The 18,033-nt window shown below is 37.6% G+C and overlaps 1 protein-coding gene across 2 annotated transcripts in view; it reads left to right on the top strand.

Annotated features, from left to right (window-relative positions):
• Positions 1-17,680, top strand: part of ARFGEF2 (ARF guanine nucleotide exchange factor 2) — a 39,571-nt gene extending 21,891 nt beyond the window's left edge. Inside the window, exons 22-39 of one of the 2 annotated variants that reach the window (XM_082326082.1) lie at positions 5-152; positions 1,112-1,211; positions 2,547-2,587; positions 2,672-2,841; positions 3,473-3,624; positions 3,791-3,963; positions 5,097-5,257; positions 6,072-6,202; positions 6,300-6,429; positions 6,879-7,014; positions 7,789-7,927; positions 8,024-8,078; positions 8,340-8,454; positions 8,726-8,856; positions 10,500-10,668; positions 11,064-11,202; positions 12,317-12,434; positions 14,083-17,680. In XM_082326082.1, coding sequence (XP_082182208.1) covers positions 5-152; positions 1,112-1,211; positions 2,547-2,587; positions 2,672-2,841; positions 3,473-3,624; positions 3,791-3,963; positions 5,097-5,257; positions 6,072-6,202; positions 6,300-6,429; positions 6,879-7,014; positions 7,789-7,927; positions 8,024-8,078; positions 8,340-8,454; positions 8,726-8,856; positions 10,500-10,668; positions 11,064-11,202; positions 12,317-12,434; positions 14,083-14,259 — 2,385 coding nt within the window. In that variant the 3' untranslated portion in view covers positions 14,260-17,680. Of the gene's footprint in view, positions 1-4; positions 153-1,111; positions 1,212-2,546; positions 2,588-2,671; positions 2,842-3,472; positions 3,625-3,790; positions 3,964-5,096; positions 5,258-6,071; positions 6,203-6,299; positions 6,430-6,878; positions 7,015-7,788; positions 7,928-8,023; positions 8,079-8,339; positions 8,455-8,725; positions 8,857-10,499; positions 10,669-11,063; positions 11,203-12,316; positions 12,435-14,082 lie in introns of those variants that run through there. The other variant, XM_082326083.1, reaches the window with a different exon arrangement.
• Positions 17,681-18,033: the final 353 nt, after the last annotated feature.

Below are 18,033 nucleotides of genomic sequence, written 5' to 3'. Positions count from 1 at the left end.
TTAGATCTTGAAATGTATTAGCCAGCTGGAACTAGCACAACTTATAGGAACTGGAGTGAAAACTCGGTATTTATCTGGCTCTGGGCGTGAAAGGGAAGGAAGCATTAAAGGCTATGCATCTGGAGGTGAAGAGTTTATGGGCCTGGGATTAGGTAAGATTAATAATCTTGCACTTCACAAAGATGCACATATAGGTGAAGTATGATGGCTAAGAAAGCTCAATGTTATAAGATATTAAGATATATTTACTTACTTCCAGGGGAAGCTGTATTGGATTAATGAAACTTAAAGAAACCGGAACCGTGTATTTCAAGATGTATTAGTAATTACCAAATATGTTCTAACTTTGTAATTGGGTTAAGCTATTTAACAAAACTCCTCCAGATTTATTTGCTGGAACATGTTGTTGTCAAAACTGTTTGCCATACTGACTAAGTCATGGTTTTACTAGTATTATCAGTTCTTTTCACGCTCTGTTTTTAATAGTAAAAACATAAGCCATTTATCTTGAGGAACTAATAGATGTTACAGTGATTGATAATTGGTTTGCCGAAGGAGTTTTTTATCTCTGCATGTTGGCCTTGCTGTTCCAGTTCCTGTTATTCCTGCATTATGTGCAAGAAACAAACCTTAGATTTTAAGCTGTAAATTAGAGGGACAGGGCAAGGCGCCTAAATCTTTGGAAAACCATCAAGGAAACCTTTTAATATGAAAATATTCTGAAGTCGATGCTATCCACAATGATGCTGAATATAACAGAACTGTGCCCAGTGTTAACGACTTGTATCTGACTTAGAGTTAATGTTTTAAAATAAGATTTCATCATTTCCAGTTTTTGTTAACAGCATTACATCATCTTAACTTAATAAACGTGATGGTCAAAACACAATGCCCCAAAGGAAAAAAAAAAAAAAAACCATACTTCTTACTGGATGTTTAATTTTATAATAATCTGGCACAGATCTGGCAAAGGCACCATCTGCTCCATGTAAATTACAAGCTAATTGGAAGCAGTAGTCACTTGTCTTTGTCTACTTGTATAAAGTTGGGGTTAATATAAAGTCACTATTCCATGATGCTAAATACTGGTTTTTAATGGCTCTTATTGCAGGTAACCTCGTTGGAAGTGGAGCTGATAAACGGCATATGGCGAGCATTCAAGAGTCCGTGGGAGAGACCAGTTCACAGAGTGTAGTGGTAGCAGTAGACAGGTACGGAGAATATAATCTCTTTCTGGGGAAAATGTGAGTTGAAGTTACTGACCATCCTCACTTTATTTGCAGACTCTGACAGGGGCTTTTGTTCTTGAAGCCTGTTTCTCTTGTGAGAAAGGCGCTGATACTTAAATGCTTTCTCTGGACCCAATAAGTATATCTCTTTAGACATGTAATATTCGCAAAAGAAAGACTGCCATTAAATAGCAGTATAACTAATGTAGTGTATTGTGAGAAGGGGAACTGCGTGTATGCATGTGTTTTTACGCCTCTTCTTTGGAGTAAGCCAGTGAAGACCAGAATTAGCTTGGTATTACAGCATTTAGCTATGTTTGTTTTACAAATCTGTCTTATAATTGTCTCTAAATTATGTGTGCGTATTCTGTGTATTTAGGTTTCTTTCCCCTTCCCCCCCACCTTTTTTTTTTTTTTTTTTTTCCTTCAATTTAGCCTGAACAGGACAGGTATCTGAAATGAATAAATGCCCTTATTCTATTAAATCATGCAGTTTTCTTTGGTCTCGTGAACTTCAGTATTTCAGCATTTCTTTAGTTGCTGTTCTTCAGCTCTTTATTCATTAGTCACTGCATTCTTGTCCAGATCATTATCTTTCTCATCTGTCCTTCTAAAGTGTTGTCTAAAGAGATGCTTCTATCATAAACCATGTGTTGGAAAGGGACGTTTTTTTATAATTATTGAAACTGTGAGGCAACTGTGTAGAATCGTACATTCAGACTTGTGGTATTTATTGTAACATAAATGTGTCTATTACCATATCGAAGTCTAAAAGATTTGGGAACGTTCTCCACTTATCAGTGTTCTGTATGAACCACGATCAGTGGTCTGATGTCCTCTCGAGACTCAGAACAACGGAAGGGGAAGAAGGGACAATGGTGCATCCATAGTCTTTCTGCTATCTGTCTTGATGACCACAACTTACAGTATTCTTGAACTGATCAAGCAGGTGGCTGGCATCCAGTAAAGTCCTGCAGCAAAGCCTTCTTAATGTCTTTTTATTCTCCCCATGGAATTTAACATACTGTCACCCAAGTGAGTGTTCCAGCACTACTTGCCTGTGATAAAAATGAGTCTGTGCTTGTTTCCTGCGGCAGGGAAGGAGCATAGTAGACTGTGACTTGCAGCAAGGAAGAGAATGCTTAGGCTAGGAGAAGGACATGAACTGTTGCCAAGGAGCAAGAATAAAACAGTTGCAGAGTTCATGGCGTGGAGGATTGTAAAGTACCTCCAGAAGATGTGCTGACATTTGTCTACAGCACTAAGATGTGATTGACTCTTATGGATGTGCAGCTAAAACATTTATTTGTTCCATAGGATATTTACGGGATCAACTAGGCTGGATGGAAATGCAATAGGTATGTATGCCGACCATTTGGTGGGTTACAGCGACTCTTGCAATGTAACATCCTGAACTTACAGTAGTGCGTTTCGATGTTCAGTTGACTTTGTCCGATGGCTGTGTGCTGTTTCCATGGATGAGCTGGCTTCCCCGCACCACCCACGCATGTTCAGCCTGCAGAAGATAGTGGAGATATCGTATTACAACATGAATCGCATTAGGCTGCAGTGGTCAAGGATTTGGCACGTGATTGGAGATCACTTCAATAAGGTATTTTTTAAAATCAAATTATAGAACATACATGAATAGCAGGACTTCTTTAATCGGCTTTTTCCTTTTATGTTCTTAGTGGTGTAGGTTGTGATATTTAAAAAAAAAAAAATCCATTAAAGGCACCTAAAGGAAACACCTATTTAAAAATTTAAAGTGTGTAACTAAAAATGGAAGTGTTCATGGGAATGATCTTTAATAACTTCATTATATGATTTTGTATTTGTAATTTTTCTTTATGCCATTGTCTTATCTTTCTGATCAAAAGCCAAGTTAGTTTTCCTCTAAAATATATACAGACAATCCTGGAAAAACAAAGTTGTTTTCCTTAGGAAACTGGACCATGTTTGGGTGGGTTTTTTTAACCTAAGATTTTTTTTTTTTTTTGGTTAGTGTCTAGCTAGTGATTATAGTTCTGCACTTGTTGCATACGAAATCCATGGGTCTGTTTAGTTGGATCAAATGACTGAGAAAACCCTTTCCGAAAGTAACCCCTCATCTTCTAAATATCTGAAAACTAGGATGTGCTAGTGACTTTTAGTGGACTCCCATGAAACTTGAATGATGAATTTGTAACTCCTATACGTAATATGTTAGCAGGTAAGTGTTTGAAAATATGCTTTTCTTCTAGGTTGGATGTAACCCCAATGAAGATGTCGCCATCTTTGCAGTAGACTCGTTAAGGCAGCTGTCAATGAAATTTCTTGAGAAGGGAGAATTAGCCAACTTCCGCTTCCAGAAAGACTTCCTTAGGCCTTTTGAGCATATTATGAAGAAAAACAGGTGTGATGCACTGCAATTTCTGTTCGCTTGCTTTAGTCCTACTTAACGATGTTACTTGGTGTGGGTTAGGTTGTCATGTAAATGGAAGCGGCACGGTTACTTTGTGCCAGTGTAAAATTGTGCCACTTGTGAAAGTCTTGCTTTCCATTTTTTTTTTTTTTTTAAGATCTCCAACTATTCGGGACATGGTAATACGCTGTATTGCTCAGATGGTGAACTCTCAAGCTGGTAATATTCGTTCAGGCTGGAAGAATATCTTTGCAGTGTTTCATCAAGCAGCGTCAGACCACGATGGGAATATTGTGGAGCTGGCCTTTCAAACTACAGCACACATAGTTAGTAAGTAATGCTCGACAGATACGAGTACCTCAATTAGCTTAGCTGCTGTGATTCTGGTTTAAAAGGCCTATGTGAATAAGACTTTCGTATTTCCAGGTAAATAAACACAAGATCTTGCAGCCAGACTGTTTAAACTCTGCAGCTAGGTCTTACCTGTTAAGTTTCCTGATTGCTATGGACAGGAAAAACTAGCTATAGATATCCTGCTATAGAACTTTGGAAGTTTGGAATAGATTCAATAAGTTTGTATGTTGCCCCATCTGTCACAATAAGTTGTTTTGAATTAAGGAGCACATTTCACAGGCTTCCATGCTGATTCAGTATCATATGGTGGGGATCATAAAGCTGGTGACGCTGATATGTGACTGCTTGTAGAGTTTAGCTCATACAGCCTACCTGCTTTAAAAGGATATTTGAGCAACATACTGCTGCCGCTTTCAAAGGAAGACAACCAACTCAAATGTTCTTGAAGTGGACCTTCAATATTGATTGTAGCTTTCTTAAATGTCCTGAAACTGCCCTCTTCCCATTAAATAGCATGGGGGAAAAGAGCTATGGGCAGTATTAATAAATGCAAATAGTAACAAAACTTTTTTTGCTAACCTGAATTGCGTAGATCTTCAGAGTTGTAGTTTGTTCCAAACCTTGTACGTGTTGGATTTGTTTTGTATTTAGCCTGCCCCTTAAGTCTGAAATCTAACTGCTTTTTCCACTCTTGCTACAGAATATGAATAATTACAGGCTTAGATAATTTAGGTAACTTCATTCACAGCAGGGAAGCTAACATCAAGCTTTACTCCTATTATTTCTCCAAATATTTTAAGAGCTTTGGGTTGCATGTGCTGTGGGAGGAAACTGAACCATAAAGAAGCCATGAAATAATCCTAGATTATAAAATTGGTAATTACGCAACCTGAGAAAATGTGATGCTGACAAATTGGGGTGGTGCAGTGGGATGGGGAGGAATGCAAGGGAAGACAGAGAACCATATTTAATCTGGAAGATCTGGTCCTTTCATGTTTGTCCATTCGGTAGTGGTGTACCGTGGCTGACATCTGTAGATCAATGCCAGTTTATCTAAAATTTCAATATCAGTAAATTTAATGAAAGGTATATTTGTTTGTTCCTTGCAGCAAATATTTTTCAACAGCACTTTCCAGCAGCAATTGACTCATTTCAGGATGCAGTAAAATGTCTTTCTGAGTTTGCCTGTAATGTTGCATTTCCGGACACCAGCATGGAAGCTATTAGACTTATTCGGTATTGTGCAAAATATGTCTCAGAAAGACCACAGGTATTTTCTTTTAGTTTTTACCCTTGTGTGTTCTTACACTGTCTTCCACTGTTAAACTGAGACTAATCTTGCAACTAAGAAAGAGCTTTCGGACTCAAACTTCAGTCTCCCAGCAGCAAGTGTTTGTATTAAAAGCTTATTCAGAATTAGGAGTCATTTTGGTATTATGTAAGCAGTAAACTAGGACTAATTAAAATTTTTTTTAGTCTCATCAGTCCAAATTGGAAATAACTGAATGAAATAGTCCTTTTTTCAATAGTGTTAGGATGACCTGGAAAACAATAATTCTTGTTCTATCACCCGAATTATATCTATTTAAATTGGTGACAAACATGCATATTTTTCTATATCAGTCTACTGTGTGAATACTTAATATAATAATCACTTTGCTGAAAAGAGCCTGGAGTTAGATTGCAGTTGTGTGTTACTGTTGCAAGATGCGCATGCTGTATCCAATATGTCAGAAAAGTGTAGAACTGGTTTATGCCAAACTTAGATTTCCTTATTACCTATATTTATGTAATTGTTGCCTGTCACTGTTAAACTTGCTTCCTAAAGTCCAAACCTCTGCAACTTGTAAAGCCTTTAGCAAGACTTAAGTAAAATGGATTTAAGTATATTTTCCATATTTTTTTTCCAGTATTTTCACATATGTCTCAGATTTATACTTATATTTTACAGGATTTGAGTGTTATAGTAGAAACTAAGCTAACTTTTCAAGTCTGTGCTGCTAGTAGTGTATAAATCTGTCAGAATTAAAGATTTTTGAGGTTTTCTTTTTTTAAAATCTTTTTTTTTCCTGCCCATCTCCAAGGTATTAAGAGAATACACAAGTGATGACATGAATGTTGCTCCTGGAGACAGAGTATGGGTCAGAGGATGGTTTCCCATTTTATTTGAACTTTCCTGTATCATCAATCGTTGCAAATTAGATGTTCGAACAAGGTAATAAAGCTTTTTTTTTTTTTTAATTCAGTTAGTGAAGAGATGGCAGGTATGCATTTTAACATCTTTTCCTTTATTTGTTTGGGTTTGTTTATAGAGGCTTAACAGTCATGTTTGAAATAATGAAGAGTTACGGCCATACCTTTGAAAAGCACTGGTGGCAAGATCTGTTCAGAATTGTGTTTCGGATTTTCGATAATATGAAACTCCCTGAACAACAAACAGAGGTAAAAACAAAAACAAACAAATGAAACCCCAAAAGCAAGCAAACATTAGAGTTCTTTTTTTAAGAACTCAAACAATCGAGGCAGCAGTTTGCATTGTTTGTCTTGTCGGTGTATCTCCATGCTGTACTGCCCCAAATGTACTGATACGCTGCTGCACTCTGTGGCAGGTATGGAACTTGCCGTAGTGACCAGTGACCTATCTGTCTGTTCTGTCTGAATATTTTCAAGGAGAATATTCACAATTTGTTGTGAAAATGTATAGTTTTCTGAACAGTATTCATGTTTCTGACAAAGACATCTGCAGTAGTTAGGCTTTTTTAGTTTTATCTAAATTCTACTCCTCTCCTCAGAGGCCACGTCCTTTGTTGAATAGCCACTCATAAGCCAAGTGCTATCATCATAGAAAACCCCACATAAAAACCAAAGACTTTTAATTTTTTTTCTCACAGAAATCTGAATGGATGACCACCACATGCAACCATGCACTTTATGCAATCTGTGATGTATTTACGCAATTTTATGAAGCTTTAAATGAGATCCTTCTTCCTGACATACTTGCACAGTTACACTGGTGTGTAAAACAAGGTAGCTTATTTACTTGTATCTTTTGATTAATGTACTTTTTAAATGCTCATTACTTAAGAAGAGGGAAGTTAACTGAATTTTGGAAGAATAAAAACTGCCATTAGGACAATACGTTATGTAATAGATGGATGCAGTATCTTAAATATTCAAGCATCATTTTATTTAATTATTTAGGTAGCGTGATTATAATGTGTTTATGGTGCTATTGTGACAGAGCAAAAGCTTTTGGAGTTGTGTTAATCTGCCAACAACTTTTCTCCATTTGGCTGCATGGACAAAATACCTCATTTATTTACACATATATATACATGTATTAATTCTGATTTTATTATTTTTTTTTTTCTCTGCTCCGCCCCGTACTTTTAGATAGGACTTTCTAAAGAATGTGTTTTGGTTTGGGCTCCAGCTCTTATGCCTGAAATCCTGCCTATTGCTAGCATGGAATGCGGGGGGACTACTTTGCAGGAAATCATGAGTTTCTAATTGGTGTTTTTCCTTCCTTTGTCTCACTGTATGCTTCCTTTCTGCTTCTCTCCTGTCCTTTGTCTTCCCTGTTTGGATTTCAGTCTCATGAGCCTATTTTTAAACACTATTTTTTATTTAGTAGGTTCCTAAGCTTGATATTATTGTAATATACTTTGTAAGTAGGCTTTGAGCTAAGATACCATGCATTTCACAATACTGGTAAAAATGTTTAGTGGAGCAGTAATAGAGAATGCTTAATTTTTCATTGATATTGTAGAAGTTGATAAATATGGAACATTTCTCTCACAGATAATGAGCAGTTGGCTCGATCAGGTACAAACTGCCTAGAAAACCTGGTAATACTAAATGGACAGAAATTCAGCCCTGAAGTCTGGGGCCAGACATGCAATTGCATGCTAGAAATCTTCAAAACTACTATTCCTCATGTGTAAGTTCATAAATTTAATTCTCATACTAATACCTGATTCCAGAGCAACAGTATTTACCTTTTTATTTTTTTTTTTCCCCTCCCCACTTTGTGAAGCTTGCTGACATGGAGGCCTGTGGGAATGGAGGAAGATTCAGCTGAAAAACACTTGGTAAGAGTTAATTCAGTGCAGCAAACTATCTTGAAGGGTTGTGTGTTAGGTTAGCTTTCGAAATATTTTATTGTAATAAATACACTTGACAACAAATACTGGGATTGACATGAGCTTGTATTTGGTGTCATTGTAAAATAAGATATAAAGAATGGATGCCCGAAGCCTTTGAATGGAAGATTAGTGAAGTCATCTGAAAACTGATAGCTGGTTGGTACTTAGTGATTTGGATTGCTAGAATTGTTCTGCGTTCTCTTCTAGGATTTAGACCTAGATCACCAGTCTTTAAGTAGCATGGATAAAAATGCTTCAGAAAGAGGACAAAGTCAATTTTCAAATCCAACGGATGAGAGCTGGAAAGGCGGTCCTTATACAAGTAAGGAAAACATGCAAGTTCATTTAATAAACTTTTACAGGTACCCTGAGTCCACTTCTGTAGTTCTGTAGAGAACGTTTTTGGGCATTTAAACTTGGGCTACATCTTTACAACTTGTGTTTATGCCTTGCAGAGAAATTTTCTCTTTATAAGATAATTCACAGCATCACTAAATACCAAAATGCTAATGATAATGTAGTATTTTGCTGGCCTGTTGTAAGTGAATTGTCCTAAGTTTGCTTCTGAAATTTGTGTTACTCCATTTCATTAGACCAGAAACTATTTGCTGGCCTCCTTATAAAGTGTGTGGTACAGCTGGAATTGATACAGACCATTGACAACATAGTGTTCTACCCAGCAACAAGCAAGAAGGAAGATGCTGAGCACATGGCTGCAGCTCAGGTACCATCAGGCTTATTTATAACCTTGTTGTGGCAGTAAAGTACAAAGACTATCAAATGCTCTGAAGGGTGTTTACAAAATAGAGTATAGAGTCTCTTCTTTTTCTAACTCTCAGCACTACCCTGAATGTGTGTGTCATTACTCTTAAGCTGTGATTTTTTTTTTTTTTTACTGCCTCCAGTGTTTCCTGGCAGTCTGCCTGTTGGATTATTGTATTACCATTATTTTTATTACCAATATAATATATTATCATTGTTTTTGTAATAAATACATACTCATCAAGAATGCTTTTTGTTTGGTTTTGGGGAGAGCATTCTTTTCTGTTGTTTGGCGTGTCTTCATTTTGCCACAGTTTGAGGCTTTGTGCAGCCTCTAGGTGTTTACACAGGAGGAGATGCAGAAGTTGAACTTCAGCAAGGTTAATGGTCAAGATTTAACTCATTACCTGCCTTGGAGAGGTCCTTGTCCCTGAAAATTGTGATTCTAGGGAATAGTGCAAGGTAGCTCTTGCTTGGCTATGTCAATAAAGCCCTAGGCTAGAAGTTTGGGCTAGTGCATTCAGGTAGTGTTTTGGGGATCGTATAGTTAAATTCCTAATGAAATTAGCTAAAAATATTGACCAATATTAATGAAATTTGACGTTAGCCAAAGATGGGGAATTTCTACACTATGCAACATTTAAACTTGCACTATTTTTGTGGTTCATTTTGATGCTGTTCAGAATTCAGTAGACCTACTCAGTCAGCTCCTAGGGGAGAGGAAATGTTCTATATTGTGTTGCTGTGACTTTTTTTTTATGCCTTGATAAGGGAGGTTCTTCCCTTGTTGTTCTTGATTATTTTTTTTTTTTCTTATCAGTAACTAGGATAGATCATAACTTCTCTCTTTTAAAACATCCTACTGAAAAGAATAATAGAATAATTTAGATTGGAAAAGACCTTTAAGATCATCAAGTCCAACCGTTAACCTAGCGCTGCCAAGTCCACCACTAAACCATGTCCCTGAACACCACGTCTACCCATCTTTTAAATACCCCCAGGGATGGGGACGCAACCACTCCCCTGGGCAGCCTGTGCCAATGCTTGACAACCCTCTCGGTGAAGAAGTTTTCCCTGATACCCAATCTAAACCTTCCTTGGCACAACTTGAGGCCATTTCCTCTTGTCGTATCACTTGTTACTTGGGAGAAGAGACCGACCCCCCCCTGGCTCCAGCCTCCTTTCAGGCAGTTGTAGAGAGCGATAAGGTCTCCCCTCAGCCTCCTCTTCTCCAGGCTGAACAACCCCAGCTCCCTCAGCCGCTCCTCACCAGCCTTGCGCTCCAGACCCTTCCCCAGCTTCATTGCCCTTCTCTGGCCATGCTCCAGCACCTCCATGTCCTTCTTGTGGTGAGGGGCCCAAAACTGAACACAGGATTCGAGGTGTGGCCTCACCAGTGCCGAGTACAGGGGGACGATCAGAGTACAGCTCTGATATTTGACAGGTCCATTCTGCTGTGTTGTGTTGCACTAATATTTCACTTGTACTTAAAAATGGAATCTGGAGTTAGTGATATATGGTCCGTGAAGTTTTATTAAAGTCTCTTAAGCTTAGATATAAAGAATGTTATTGACACTCCTCCCTTCCCCCGCCTCTCTCCTTTAGCGAGATGCATTGGACGCAGATATCCACATTGACACAGAAGACCAAGGAATGTATAAATATATGTCTTCACATCACCTCTTTAAGTTACTAGATTGTCTGCAAGAGTCTCATTCATTTTCAAAAGCCTTTAATTCAAATTATGAACAGCGAACTGTGTTATGGAGAGCAGGTGAGGCTTTTATTTTTAGTTTGGTAAAAATACTGAGCTGCATTTATAGCTTTAGCTATTGAGATACAGAAGTATACCATTGCAATAATCTCTACAGTTAATCTGACAGCGTTGCATGCTTTTATTATGTGTGTCCTTCCTGATGACTTGAGAATAATTCTGCTTGCTAATTCTCTGCTTTTTTGATTGAAGTAGAGCTTCACAGTTGGTACTGCCGTAGTTAAATATCTTTATAAATAGATTAGGTCTCAGTCAAAATCAAGGAGGAGAAAATACTATCCTGACAAGAAATCATTACTGTTCACTAGTGGAGGTATTGTTGATAAACTTTACCTCTTGGCCAGTAACTACAAATGTGAATGTTCCCATTCTCCCTATATGTAACTGATTTCTAGGGTTCAAGGGTAAATCAAAACCCAATCTACTAAAACAAGAGACCAGCAGCTTGGCTTGTTGCTTGAGAATACTCTTTCGAATGTATGTGGATGAAAACCGCCGAGACTCGTGGGATGCTATACAACAACGACTGCTTAGGTAAGAGTATCGGCTTGCTTCTGGTGCGTTCTGTTTGCATCCAGGGATGCACGATACTGGCTGAAAATGTTCTGTTTCAACTTGCTGAGCACAGCGTGCAGAGTATATGAAGATACATATAGAGAGAGATATAGATGACCACTCTTTATTAAAAGTTAATTTAGCAATAAGGAGGCAATCTGCTTGGAATAAATGAAGCACCTTCTTGCCTGACATAAGCTTTTCTTTACAAAAGTAGTGGTGTATGAATACTTTCATATCTGAGTACATAATGATACTCAGAGGTATAATAGGTTACAGTAATCTAAACAGAGTGCAATATAAGCTGCTGTATACCTGGAACTTAGGTAAACATAGAAAATTATGTTAAATATGTATAAAAAGGTATTGTGGTCCCCTTTATTTGAAAAGTGAGTTGTTGGTACATAAAAGTTCAGAGTACTAATCTCTAACCAAATGTAAACAACTCTCAAACTTGCTGTTGGTATTAATGCAATGGATTTCAGTAGCATTCTGATTTGTCAGCATCTATGGACACATTAATCTTTCTGGTGTGTAAAAGAGGAGCTTCCATTCCTTCTTTAATTAAAATAGTGCCCCGAAAAAGCCACAGTAAGTGGTACAGTTTGTACCTTGTGTTGACAGTCTACAGCAAGGACCAAAAATTTATTAATACAATAATAATCCCTTTTTAATCCACAATGCTGAGCTCTGCAGATACTTATTAAAGCAGTCTAGATTTGGAGGGAGAACTCTTTCATGTTGCTGTTGCCTAAGCTGTCCCAACGTAAGGATCAGGAAATAATGTTTGCAGGTTGAAGCTGGCAACGCTTTAATTACAGAATGTTTATGAGGAAAATTACACTCTTCCAGCTCTGACTCCATGGTTCTTTGTTGACAACATGAAAACTATTTCAGTTCAGTTATCTGTAACAACTACTGGAACAGAAAAATTATATATTTATATAATTAAAGTTGTTGCATGTGATTGAAAACTTTTCCATGGAAATCCATCTTACTTGAAAACAAAATACACTGAGAGGCTGAACAGTGCATGTTATAAAAACTTTTTGTGGGTTTTCTTTATGGTTCGTCTGAACTGTCATCTCTTTAGTGTATGCAGTGAAGCCCTGGCGTATTTTATTACCGTGAACTCAGAAAGCCACAGAGAAGCTTGGACCAATCTCCTGCTGTTGCTTTTAACAAAAACACTAAAAATCAGTGATGAAAAGGTAAGAATAGGGTGGAAATCATGTCTGTTTGCATTCAGGTATTTTTCCATTTCTGCTTCTGTTGAATTCAGTCTTTATTATCATCTGGATTGCAAGGTGGCTCACTTATTCACGTAGTGTGTACTCTCCTTGAAATGCAGTAATCGTTACATCTCCATTTTTTGCAAGCATTCCACGTTGTAAAAAATCGGACTGCATCCACCGAGTTCACAGTTGTATAGAAATAGTGATGGAATTACTGCAGAGCTTCCATATGCAATGAGTGTGCAGTAAAGGATGGGCTTGTGCTGTATTACAGCTGCACAAGAATGGTAGAGGTAAATTTCACCACTGTAAAATTGGAATTGTGGTTCCTTGACAGTGGTGGCAAAAAATAATTCTCAGGATCTCAGCCCTTTAGAAGAAAAGGTGAATGCAAATATTCACTACATTAGAACATGAAGAGAAACTTCTGGAAGTTGCTTGCTTTTTTTTTTTTTTTTTTTTTTAAGCTTTCCAATACTGTTGAGCTTCATCTTGTTTTAAAGTGTATTTTTTCCTGGTGTATTTCGTTTTCTTTATTGCAAAGTGTGTAATTTCAGTTCACTCTTGTGTAGTTTGGGATGTTTTATCACAATTTACCAATATTTTAAGGAAATGGTAGTAGTGGTGGCTTGGCTTTTCCACGTAACACCAATTCAGTGATGCCCCTGTGGTTACGGTGTGTTGGGAGAACAGTCTTCACTGTTTGTAGATAAAATGGTGACTTGGCCATTCCTTAGTACCCAATCCCAATATCTCTTTTTTTTTTTTTTTTTTTTAATAATAGTTCTGTGGTGAAAATGTTCCATCAACTTTCCCTGTAACTAATACTGAGCATTATTAGGAAAGGAATAGAGGACAAAACATATTTCTTGTTGTGTAAATTCATGACAGATTTGCATCTTGAGTACTGTCGGCAGTTCCGATCCCCTGTACCGAAAGGGGTGTAATGGAGCTGGAAAAGGGTTGAGAGAGTGTAACAGGAATAAGGGATATAGACCGGCTCCCATACATGGAACTGTATGTAGGTTAGACTTTTACTCAGTTATCTTTTATCCAGAAAAGAAATGAGATGTGCATAAAGTCATTATTAGCATGAAGAGAGGGAAAGGACTGATGATTCTTATACCGGAAAAGACAGTGAATTAGAGTTTTGGAGATGGGAAGTCACTGGAGGAATAAAAAAAAAAAACCTGAACACATACATAATGGCGATACTTCTTCACACGCTGGTTCAGCTGTGGGAGGCTTTGTTATGTGTTGTGGATGATATTTGAAAGAGGCTGGAGAAGCAACTGGACAAATTCACATCAGAGGGGGGTGTTTCTACAAGTAGTCCCTGATAACACCTCTAGCCTGAGAAATCCCTGAGCCACAAAGTAGTCTGACTCCGCTTCAGGGAAGTAATGCCACATGCATGCTCTGTGTGTGGTTTCCTGTAGGCATCTGCTAAGGCTGCTGTGGAAAAGAGACACTGGGCTTGATGGCCCTTTGGCCATCCAGGGGGGCCTTTGATGGGGTGAGACCTTGTGTTTTAATGAGTTGGTGTAGCCATGAACGTGGAAAAGCTCTGCACTTTTCTATAGTAAGAGAGAATAACGTTCTTTTTTCATATCTTCTTTGATAGTTTAGGGCACATGCTTCAACATATTACCCATACTTGTGTGAAATCATGCAATTTGACCTGATTCCTGAGCTTCGAGCTGTGCTACGGAAGTTCTTCCTGCGTATAGGTGTTGTGTTCAAAATCTGCATAACAGAGGAGCAGATACGGACAACTGGGATGAACTTACCTTCGTGGTAGCCCTAAGTAGGGTTGGTTACTTCGGCTTGTACATAAAGCTATGTTCCAGAGATGGATTAAAGTGGATGGGGGAAAAAATGGGACCCTGGCGTACCAACACAGCGGCAAGTTACTCTTACCACAATGGCATTTGGGGAGGAGGAAGAAAAACCCTGTTCTGTCCATCCTACAAAACTATCAGCAGTTTTATTTAAATTATTGCTTACAGAGTTAATACAGTAGATGTAAAGTCTCTTTGTTTCAATGCTAGTCATCCTTATGATCAAACCTGTCTCTTCTAGTCTCTTACCAATTGTTCAGTCTTGCGTCCCAGCTAAATCTGATAAATCAGCTGGATTCCTCAATAGAAATTATGCCCCTTGGAAATACTGAATATAGTTGTATAGCCGTGTGATGTTAGCACATGTGTTCATAATAAACTATACTGCAGTGGCTAATGACCACCTAAGATCATTCTGGGTTTTTCTTTGTGTCTACATGACTAGACCAGGCAGCGTCTTACGGCTTTTGAAGCGGACAGCCTGTAGGGTACCTGGGGGAAGGGTTTTCCTCCTGTTTAGCAAGTCGTTTTTTTAAAACTTTTTTTTAAATATCAGTGCTTCATCTTCTGAGACTTATTTTTGTTTTTATGGAAGGTTTTACATCAGGAGCACACAATAACATCTATTCTATTTAGCTTGTTAGTCTTGAGTTAAAAGCATTTAAAAAAAAAAAAAAAAGACTTCAACTTTCTATTTACTTTCATACATTGCCAGATCACGGACAGAGCATATACAGTAGTATTAAAAACAAGGTTCAGAACAAATAAAACCACCTTTTTTCACCCTTGACTATAAGGTATTTAGTAGTAATTGTGTCTGTTTAGCAGGGAGTCCTGTCCTTAATACATATCAGGTTCTGTTTCTTTTTACTGCAGATCTGCAACTTCTGATTTGTCTCTTTGTGCAAATGATTTTTTTGTTCTCAACTCTTAGTTCCTGTTGTGATCTAAAAGAAAACTGAATTCCCACGAAACTGCTCTAGCAAAATTAAACTTAAGTTCATTCATGTACTATAAGAGTTACCAATACATTTCTATGCTTCGAAGGTATCTGTGAAGCAAATGTGACCTAACACTACAGCTTTGCTTGTCCTAGAGGTTTTTCTTTTTTCAAAACCCATCAGTTTTCTGTGACCACCATTTCCATGATAGAATACCAGTTTGCAGGGCTGAGGTCTGTCCTTTTGAACTGATTTTAATTTCAAGTTTTAAGACTTCTCTAAACTGGAAGAGTATGGCAGGAACAGGAGAGGCTCCACTTCCTAAAACAGTGTAAACAAAGGTGTTCTGTTAACTGCTGTGCTATCCATATCAGCCAAACCTAAAACATGACAGTATTTAAAACAAAACAACCAAACAAACCCAACCTACTTGAATGGTATTAAGTGTTTAACCTGTTGTTTTGCTTTTTACGTTGAGTTTCCTGGCAGGGAGGCCGTAGTTGAGGTTGTCTTGGGATATTCCACTCTCAGAGCTGTTGGGATTCTTTCTTTCTTTCTTTCTTTCTTTCTTTTTTTTTGTGAGTTTTATTTCCAAAGGGTTCATATGGTGCTCTTCAGTAAATCAGTGATAAATCAGTAGTGATAAGGCTTTCACATTTTTATTTTTACTTATTATTTTTAACCAAAGAAAAAGAAATGGTGGTTGTGGCTCTTTAACTTTTAAATGCCTATTAGATTAAATCTGTACACTAATATTTAGTAGAAGGGAATATATGGCTATATCTTACAATAGGAAAAGACTGAAAAATAAGCAATGCTGATATTTAACTTGCTGCATTTGAAACGTCCTTTTGTGTTGCATTTAGTATAGTTGCTCATTCCCTTCTAATGTCACTTCATCAATTACAGTAAAAATGAACTATTTATTTTAATTGTATTTAAATCAGTAAGAATAGGCTATTCCTTTTCTTCTGGTCCTAGACAGTCCTAAAGAAAATATTTGAAACTTTATTTTTCAGATTTTGAATGTGTCACTGCCTCATTGAATGTATACCCGATCTCCTATCGAAACACAAAATTTTTAGAATTGCATGCTTTTCCAGTATTTTACAGTTTTGAAAGCCTTACACCTCATGTCTCGAAACAAGTCTCTTAATTTTCAGATCTTAAATTACTTTACAGTTGCATTGTGGGCTTTCTTTACTGTAAATGTGCAACATTTGTACTATCTCTGCATATAGAATAAGGGCCTTTAATCAGTCCTTTCCTTCAGCCTTAGTTCTGAGACTATTCTTTTACTTAAGTAAAGCTTTTATTGTATTTATACCATTTATAAACTGCTGAAATTAGATATGACATCAAAACATCCTAGACTCTGGAGTGTGGGAAGGAGAAGGGAGACCAGAATGCAATTGGATTGTAACAGCCTTAATCCCGTCAATTTTCTGAAATTGATTGTACACGTCAAAGCAATAAGGATGGTGTGTTAAGTGTAATACCCGAAACGGTTGTATCCACAATTGTGAATACAAAACGGTTCTATTCACTGTTTGGTTTCCCTTATACAGTCAGAAAGATCATAACCCATAGACATCTTAATGAAGCTAAAAACGCTGAGCCAAAACTCCTGCAGCAGTCGCTGCTGGGTCCGATCTCGCCCCGACTCTGCTGACACAGACTTTATCTGCCTGCGGTGGTTTTACCGCTGTAGTGGAACCATGAGTGAGAACAAGGTTCTGTGCCAGCATATCCTGGTGGAGATCGAGACATCTGTGCAATACATGGAGTAATAAAAAGTAACCTCTTAGACTTTTAAAGTAGTGTTATGCAACAAATTAAACTATAAACTGATTTACCTATAATGGTATAAATATGGAGACTGCATGATATTTGTTGTTCTTATTTTGGAACCCTCTAGGAAATAGGTAGGTAGGGGGAGGATGCTAATGAGGAAAACGCTAAAAACTCCCTTTTGTGTTGATTCTATTGTCTTACAGTACAAGAAAAATATTATTTTTACAGCGGTTTATTATCCATGTCTCATATCTCATTTTCCGAATTGTAAACAGAATAATCTAAAACTATGTCCACTGACACAAGCAAACACCCCCCAAATTTTAGCTCAAGTCTTACTATTAAGAATGAGAAAGATTAAAAATATGTAACTTTTAGTCTGAAGTAGAACTAAGCTTTGTTAGCAGCTCCCTTTAATATGTAAATGGAGTTTGTTCAGCACCTTTAATGTTATTTCTGTGTAAAATGTATGTTTTCACATATTTAAAATGCTTAAGTTTTTTGAAGACCTCCATATTAAGTGCATTTAATATCAATAATTTAAAGAAGAGCATTCCTTGCCCAATGGATGTATACATTTTTGAGAGAATACCAAAATTATATAATATGAAAAACTATGTAAAGTTTTCTACATGAAAATACTATGTATAATACTGTTACGATATTCCATGCTTTAATCAAGTGGTAAATCAATAAAGTTTTAAGAAGTGTTGCTTGTTTTTTTCATGTAGTTTATTAGAAGGCTTGTGAACCTACGGCCTCCTCTATTCAACATGAGAATTACGGTAATTATGGGGCTTTCACTTTAGGGGCTGGTTTGTTTTATTTAAACACACCATTACGTGCCTCCTCCTGCCTGCTCTCTTCCCCCGTGGGGATGTCGCCTTTTTTAATGAATAGAAGGGCTCCTGCCCTCCGGCCGCCCACCCCTTCTGCCCTCCCGGGCCCCACGCCCGCCACCGGCCCCGGGCCGCCTCCTCGCACCCCCGGCCCGGCTGC

Source organism: Platalea leucorodia (genome assembly GCF_965183815.1).
Source record: "Platalea leucorodia genome assembly, chromosome: 13".
Classification (NCBI taxonomy): Eukaryota; Metazoa; Chordata; class Aves; order Pelecaniformes; family Threskiornithidae; genus Platalea; species Platalea leucorodia.
This window is presented reverse-complemented; position numbering and strand designations above follow the sequence as displayed.